Source organism: Camelina sativa, chromosome 6, assembly GCF_030686135.1.
Source record: "Camelina sativa cultivar CO46 ecotype springtype chromosome 6, ASM3068613v1".
Lineage (NCBI taxonomy): Eukaryota > Viridiplantae > Streptophyta > Magnoliopsida > Brassicales > Brassicaceae > Camelina > Camelina sativa.
Window position 1 is genome coordinate 23,101,593 of NC_141885.1, and position 8,617 is coordinate 23,110,209.

The window sequence follows — 8,617 nt, forward strand, 5'->3', positions numbered from 1 at the left end:
CATAAAAAAAAAGGCCCCATCATGACCTAAAGGAACAAAAAAAAAATCAAAGTGTTTGATGATGTCTTAAAAAAAAAAAATCAAAGTGTTTGATTTATTTGTTTTCTTACTCCAGATTTGATGATTGATCTTTGTAGGATATTATATTAGAATCCTGTTAATACATTTTCTTATGTCAAAATATTTTGATTGTTGAAACTTCAGATTGGTAACAGAACAAATCCAACGGATTAATTATAAGTTGTGAATGTTAGTAGATTTGAAAATCATCTTAGGATTTGAAATTTTATGTGATTGATTGATTCGTAAAACCACACCAGTGGAATTAGAAAAGTCAAGCAAACTGGATTTGAAAATCATAAAAAGTGGAATTAAAAAATTAAATTACTATTGAACGTATGGATCTTTTCCTCTATCATTTCTGAATCTCTCACTTTTTTTTTTTTTCATTTGTTTTTTTAATGAATATTTTTAAGGAGGAGATTTAAGATGTACGGCTGCTAGAGTTTATGTTATTTTTAATACTAAAATCTTCAAAAAATAAAAAAAAATATCAACCAATTGAAGTATCAGAGCTTTTTGAAAATTTTAGAATTGAAAACTTATAGTAGCCGTCTTAAACCTCCTCCTTAAAAAATTTCATAAAAAGGAAAAAAAAAACTAAAAACAGTGAGAGGTTCATAAAAAATTTTGAAATTTCATCAACCAATTGCAGTTTTAAAATTTAACATTTCAAGCAAATCTAGACCGCATACAACGGAAATCATATAGATAACTATCATAATATTACTAAACAATGATGTAATCAGTTCTTGGATTTCACCAGCTGCATTATGTCTTGTAAGAAGACAGTAATATTAGAATGAGAAGAGCCTCCTCCCTCCACAGCCTTGTGAGCTAATTCTCCAAGTTCTTTGGCTCTTCTTCTTCTTCTCTCTTTTGCTTCATCACTCTCACCCATTAATTCTTCAACTGCCTTCTTCACTCCTTCTTTATCCACCAACACTCCTATCTCCTCCTCTTCTCCCCATTTCATAGGCTCCTCAACACCAACTTTGACTCCAGATTTTAGTACCTCCACAACCAATTTCTCGTTGGCGAATTGATCTGCAAATAGCGGCCATGTAAGCAATGGTAGACCAGCGGTTATCCCCTCTAGAGTTGAGTTCCATCCGCAGTGTGTTAAGAACCCTCCAATGGAAGGATGTGAAAGGATAAGCATTTGTGGAGACCATCCTTTTATGAGAATGCTTCTATCTTTGATTCTTTCTTCGAAACAACTCTGTGTTATCCACTCAGCTAACTCATTATACTTCTTCCAGCTTCTTATGACCCAAATGAAACGTCTTTTGGATTCCTCGAGGCCTAGTCCGAGCTCCTTAAGCTGATCCAGAAGAAGATTGCAGATACTCCCTAGGCAAACATAGAGCACCGAACCTTCTTCTTGAGAATCAAGCCATTTAAGACACTCATCTTGATCAATGGTCGCCTTGTTTCCCCTCTCAGCTTTGTCCGTTCCTGACTTGTTGCACAAGGAAACAGGTCCAATGGACCATACTTTTCCGGCCCTTGCCTCTTTGTAGTCTTTGACATAAGCAGGCTCCAATTCGTGAAATGTGTTGACGATCACACCATATGATTTGTTAAATCAAATAAACTTTCCACTCTCCATCAGCATCAGTTTCGACATGAACTTGAGGTTCCCTAAATTTGATCCTGTCAGGGAAATAAGGGATGAGGAAATACTCTTTGTTTGACTTTATAGTGTCGAAGATCTCACGGTTTCTGCGTAGAAGTAGCATACACAGAAGATAAAAGCATGACATGCCATGGAAAACGATCTTTGGTATGTTGAACTTGTTGGCGATTTTGCTTGTATAAGGCAAACACATATCAGAAATAAGACAGTTTGGTCTAGGTGTCATCTCTTCCATGAGCTTCATGACCGGTTCTTCAAGCGTGTTAACCGCTTTAAAGAAATGTAGAGTTGAATCCATTGATTCAAGCAAATCCAAATTCTCCTGTCCTTCTGGTAACCCAGCTTCTTGATGTGGAAACTTGACATGCACTATGTTGATGGGCAAGCCAGACTCAATGGAACGGCTTAAGACATTTTTGAACCTTGCTGCGTTGTGAGGCGTTGTGATAATGGTTATGGTTGCACGGCGCTGGGCCAAAAGCCTTGCGATATCAACCATGGGAATCATATGGCCTTGAGCCATGAAGGGGAAGAGAACAAAGTGAAGTGAAGAATGTGAGTGGTGACTATCTTCAGAAGCCATGTCTGCTCCAGATTTTTATTTCGTTTGGAATATGAGTGTGTGCATGTGAGCATATAAATATATAGATGCAAGAAAATCGTGATTATATAGAACAAGAAAAACATTTAACCATATGTAATAGATGACGTAATTAGTATTGAGACTAAAGAAGGAAGATAATCTCCTGAAGAAAAAAAAAATGATTACACAGATAGAAATATATTATATAAAATAATTTATAAAAGGAATACAATATGTGCACACACAAAAAAAAAGGAATACAATCTACAGCATTTTTGTTAATTTACCAAAATCAAATAAAGAAATCTACACGTACCAAGCAAAAAGAGTTTTGTATACTGTTTTTATTTTTTAATCATCAATTCATCATCATGAGATGATAGGTCAAAATTTTAAAACAATTTGTTCTTAATTTAAACCCTCCAAAAACATAAATTTGTATTTACAAAAATATTCAAACAGATTGTACTTGACGTATGTCTTGTAAAAACAATGTGATGTTAGAATGAGAGGAACCTCCTTCTTCCACAGCCTTGTGAGCTAATCCTCCAAGCTCTTTGACTCTTTTTGTTCTCTCTTTTGCATCATCACTCTCACCCATCAAGTCTTCAACTGCCTTCTTCACTCCTTCTTTATCCACTAACACTCCTATTTTCTCCTCTTCTCCCCATTTCATGACTTCTTCAACCCCAACACTTACACCAGCTTTTAGTACTTGCACTACCAGTGTTTGGTTGCAGAATTGGTCTCCAAACAGCGGCCATGTGATCAATGGAACGCCCGAGGTGATTCCTTCGACAGTCGAGTTCCATCCACAATGTGTTAAGAATCCTCCAACGGAAGGATGAGAAAGGATAAGGACTTGAGGTGCCCACCCTCTAATGAGAAGTCCTCTCTCTCTGATTCTTTCTTCAAAACCGCTCTCCACCATCCACTCAGATAGTTCATTATACTTTTCCCAACCTCTTATGACCCAAATGAAAGGTCTTTGGGATTCCTCAAGGCCTAGACCAAGCTCCTTGAGCTGAACTAGAGGAAGATTGCAAATACTTCCTAGGCAAACATAGAGCACCGAACCTTCTTCTTTAGAATCAAGCCATTTAAGACACTCATCTTGATCAATGGTCGCTTTGTTTCCCCTCTCAGCTTTATCTACTCCTGCCTTGTTGCACAAGGAAACAGGTCCAATCGACCATACGTTTCCGGCCCTTGCGTCTTTGTAGTCTTTGACATAAGCAGGCTCCAACTCTTCAAATGTGTTGATGATTACACCATAGGATGTATCTTCTGCTTCTACCATTTCATCCAAGAACTCTTTCCAATCTCCACTTGCATTTGTTTCCACTGTAACTTGAGGCTTTGTAAATTCAACTCTATCAGGAAAACTAGGAACCAGGAAATACTCTTTATCCGACTTTAAATTAGTCAAGATCTCGAGGTTTCGGCGTAAAACATGCACGCACAAAAGACAGAAACAGCTTATGCCGTGGAAAACAATCTTTGGTATATTGAACTTCTTGGCGATTTTGCTTGTGTACGGCAGGAGCAAATCAGAAATTATACAGCTAGGTCTAGATTCCATCTCTTCCATGAGCTTCACGACAGGATCTTGGAGCATGTTAACCGCTTTAAAAAAAGGTACCATCAACTCCATGGAGTCAAGCGAATCTATATTTTCTTTTCCTTTTGGCAAACCAACTTCTTCATAGGGAAACTTCACATGCACTATGTTGATGGGCAAGCCAGACTCGACAGCACGGCTTAAGACATTCTCAAACCTCCCGGCATTATAACGCGTCGTGACAATAGTTACCGTTGCACCACGCTGAGCCAAGAGCCTTGCAATATCAACCATAGGAATCATGTGACCTTGGGCCATGAAAGGGAAAAGAACAAAGTGAAGAGGAGGATGAACTTGGAGGGTTTTCTCGGAAGCCATATCGTACCAACTCAATAGGAACTCTCAAATTTTTGTATTTCTTTGATTGTGTGCGAGTGTATCGTGGGATTATATAAGACGGGTACGAAGAGTTGGGGTCCAAAAAAGGCTTCACCGAAATGATGCGGTAGATGACGTTAATAATAGAGTTGTTTTTACATAATCGGCAGAGGTTATTACAAGAGGACAACTCGTGACCAACTTCTGTCGTCCTTTCGTGACCATTATGCGTCTTCAAATTGTCTTTTCTTTACCGAGAAAGCTTACAAAGACACAAATCAAACGTGGAGTCTTCGTCAACGATACATATGCGATAAAAGTCTTAAACACCCACAAAATATGACTCTTTCGGACATTATCAAAATCGATTTCTATTTATCATTTTAAAGTTCAATTCAATTCTTATACATATATACCAACAATTATGATATTTGTTAGAAAAACACTTATAATATGTGATAAATGAAATTAGTAAATTAATTATTTATATATATATATATATATATATTTCATTTCTGTCAACTTTGGAAATTATAAATTAATTTATGATTTCTTGTTTTTCACCCGTTTTGTAAATAAAAAGAGTAAAATTTGGTATGTAGTGTATATTTTCTTAAATATTTGACGGATTATCATTACATCAATTATTTATGAGACATACTGTATCTACTATTTTTTAAAACTTTTTTTTATTTAACTTATATTTATATTTATTTATTGTATTCCAACTATTAATCAACTAAGACCCGCGACTGGTAAAAAGTAGTACGTTCGAGAAAAAAGGCTTTGTTTTTCGTTTATGATTATTAGGCGCAGCCTTTTATATTAATACCAACTCTTAGGAAGTTAAAGATGACTTCAGATATATAACTTAGGAAGTAGTACGTGTTTAACTAACGCTCTGATTTAAATTTCTCCAACATGGAAATAAAAGACTGTTTGATGTATAAATGTTTACTAGGTTCGGACCTCCACCACGTGTGGAGTTATTTATTCATAATTTTTAGAAAATATAATTTTCAAGCGATCAAACCCGTCTAATATGTTTGATTGCAACGTTTATTTTTTCTGACCCAAAAAAACCTCATTCCTCGTAATTCATATGAGTAAATAGTATCTCCACATATGTTTTGCTTGAATTCTTGTTCCCAAAATTCTCGTCACGTATATTGTCATACATGAATATAATCTACACAAAATTCTCATAACCTGATTATTATGGAACTAATTTGAACGATTTCCTAAAATATAATAAATTTGTTGTTTAATCTTTTTTTCTTCTTAATATATAAATTGGGACAGTTTGGCAACATGAATATTTGATATGATTTTTTTTTAACCCTTAAGTGTATTCCCCAATTAATAGTATAGATTTCCTTCATTTATTGAATGAAATATTCCTCAGTTATACTAATCACAATTTAATGTAAATAATATAGTAAGAGAAGGGAAAATAATAAAATGAGGTATAAAACGTGAGTATTTTATATAGCAGATACAAGTAAGTATTTTATTGAGGAGAATTCTATTAATTTGAATATTATTAGTTTGTTTAAGTAATGGATGTGTCCGTAATTGATGGAGAAATAAAATTGCAAAATTGTTTCGTGAGGGGAAGACTATAATTGGTCATTAGATCCCTTATATAATTGGTCTTAGATCCCTTATATTATATCACTGGATTTTATAAATTTTAATTGGTCATTAGATCTCTATATATCTCAGCTATTGGTATAATATTATTACTTGTTTTCATTTTTATTGGACGGAATTTTCTAAATTTTTATATTTCTGTAAAAACACTATAACTACATATTTATATATAATGTTTAATAACATAGTTATCCAAATTAAAGTATAAATTCATGTCATTTTAATTGGTGATCATATGTTTTTTTGGGCAAATATAGTTATTGTTTTTAGTAAAAAAATAAACATTGAGCCAGTTTCAAATGATGTTCGATTCTTTCACCATTAGAGCTTTATAAAATTATTAAAAAGGTACCATTATTTATATATTTTTGAAGATATGATTTTAAATATATATATTTTTACATCTCATAATAAAGTTATATTATTATATTACAGTACATAGTGAAATTAATTTAATTTTGAAAATATGTAAGATATAATATTTATCAATTTTTGAATAATATTTACCAATTTTAGAATTTATAAGAGCAAAATATTGTGTATATAAATAAATTGAACAGCAGTGATAGTTGACAAATATATATATATATATATGGTAGCGACAGTTTTATGTAATTTTATCGAATATTAAAGGTGAATAATAAATTTGGTACGCAGCGACGATACATGCAGAATGGTTTTCTTTTACTATATAGGGGATAAACAAAAAAAAGTGTCGTATGCTCAATTCTTTGATTGTGCTAGTTGCATTATGTCTTGTAGCAAGAATGTGATGTTAGAATGAGAAGAGCCTCCTTCTTCCGCAGCCTTGTGAGCCAATTCTCCAAGCTCTTTGGCTATTCTTCTTCTATCTTTTGCTTCATCACTCTCACCCATTAATTCTTCCACCGCCTTTTTCACTCCTTCTTTATCCACCAACATTCCTATTTTCTCCTCTTCTCCCGGTTTCATAGGCATCTCAACCCCGGCTCTTACACCGGCTTTTAGTATTTGCACGACCAATTTCTCGTTGCAGAATTGGTCAGCAAATAGCGGCCATGTAAGGAGCGGTAAACCAACGGTTATTCCCTCAAGAGTTGAGTTCCATCCGCAGTGCGTTAAGAACCCTCCAACAGAGCGATGTGATAGGATAAGGACTTGAGGCGACCACCCTTTGATGAGAAGTCCTCTCTCTTTGATTCTTTTTTCGAACCCGCTCTGTGAAATCCACTCAGCTAACTCGTTATTCTTCTCCCAACTTCTTATGACCCAAATAAAAGGTCTTCGAGATTCTTCAAGGCCTAGGCCCAGCTCCTTGAGCTGAACCAGAGGAAGATTGCAGATACTTCCAAGGCAAACATAGAGTACCGAGCCTTCTTCTTTATAATCAAGCCACTTAATACACTCATCTTGATCAATGGCAGCCTTGTTTCCTCTTTCTGCTTTGTCTGCTCCTACCTTGTTGCACAAAGAAACGGGTCCAATAGACCATACTTTTCCGGCCCTTGCCTCTTTGTAGTCTCTAACATAAGCAGGCTCCAACTCTTCAAATGTGTTGATTACCACACCATATGATGTGTATTCTACTTTTACCATTTCGTCCATGAACACTTTCCAATCCCCACTTGCATTTGCTTTCACAGGAAGTTGAGGCGTTGTAAATTCAACTCTATCAGGAAAACTAGGAACCAAGAAATACTCTTTTTCCGACTTCACATTCTGCAAGATCTCGAGGTTTTGGCGTAGAACATGCATACACAAAAGACAAAAGCTACCCATGCCGTGGAAAACTAGTTTTGGTATATTGAACTTATTGGCAATTTTACTCGTATAAGGCAAACACCAATCAGAAATTATACAGCTTGGTCTAGGTTTCATCTCTTCCATGAGCTTCATGACCGGCTCTTCGAGCATATTAGCCGCTGTAATGAAAGGTGCCATCATCAACCCCATCGAGTCAAGCGAATCTATATTCTCTTTTCCTTCAGGCAAACCAGCTTCTTGAGATGGAAATTTCACATGCACTATGTTGATGGGCAAGCCACACTCGATGGCACGGCTTAGGACATTCTTAAACCTTGCGGCGTTGTGAGGCGTCGTGACAATTGTTATGGTCACACCGCGCTGAGCCAAGAGCCTTGCAATATCAATCATAGGAATCATGTGGCCGGGAGCCATGAAAGGGAAGAGAACAAAGTGAAGAGAAGGATGAAATTGGTGGGGTTTTTCCGAAGCCATACCGGTCCCAACTCAATGTGGAATACTCAAGTTTGTAGTTTCTTGGATTGTGTGACTTTGTGTGTGTATGTGATCGTGAGATTATATAAGACGGATAAGACTTCACCAACATGATGTCATAGATGACGCTCATCACATCAAGTAATGGGATAATAATTGAAAAATTGGTCAGCGAAGAGGATATTTCTTGGCCTCCACTCGTCTAGTGACTCTTCTTTACTGGAAAAGCTTACAAAAATATTTTATTCAGAAATGAAATAAAAGGGGACTTGATCCGCAAGACGCAAAATCAAATTTGGGCTCTCATGAGTCTTGAGTTAGTTACACATGCTATGCAAGTCTCAAAAGACTAATATATAAAAGAAGACATTACGTACCAAAATCGATTTCTGTTTGAAATATCAAAGTTTCATTCAACTTTTATAAAAATGGCACTAAAAGATCCACAACCGTCAAATCGTATTTGACTCTTTCCATGACAACTATATCTACTACGAGACGTGTTAACAAAAAAAGTCTCGATGGG

At 35.6% G+C, this 8,617-nt stretch overlaps 2 protein-coding genes and 1 pseudogene across 2 annotated transcripts; all 3 read right to left on the reverse strand.

The window, feature by feature from the left end:
- Positions 1-805: 805 nt before the first annotated feature.
- LOC104699271 (UDP-glycosyltransferase 73C4 pseudogene) lies at positions 806-2,395 on the reverse strand (annotated as a pseudogene).
- A 200-nt stretch (positions 2,396-2,595) lies between these two features.
- On the reverse strand, positions 2,596-4,250 carry LOC104792458 (UDP-glycosyltransferase 73C4). The gene has a single exon (XM_010518603.3). It carries the CDS (start codon positions 4,219-4,221, stop codon positions 2,737-2,739), a length of 1,485 nt encoding a protein of 494 aa, XP_010516905.1. The 5' UTR covers positions 4,222-4,250; the 3' UTR covers positions 2,596-2,736.
- A 2,190-nt stretch (positions 4,251-6,440) lies between these two features.
- Positions 6,441-8,391, reverse strand: LOC104792459 (UDP-glycosyltransferase 73C3). Its single transcript, XM_010518604.3, has one exon. It carries the CDS (start codon positions 8,089-8,091, stop codon positions 6,598-6,600), a length of 1,494 nt encoding a protein of 497 aa, XP_010516906.1. The 5' UTR covers positions 8,092-8,391; the 3' UTR covers positions 6,441-6,597.
- Positions 8,392-8,617: the final 226 nt, after the last annotated feature.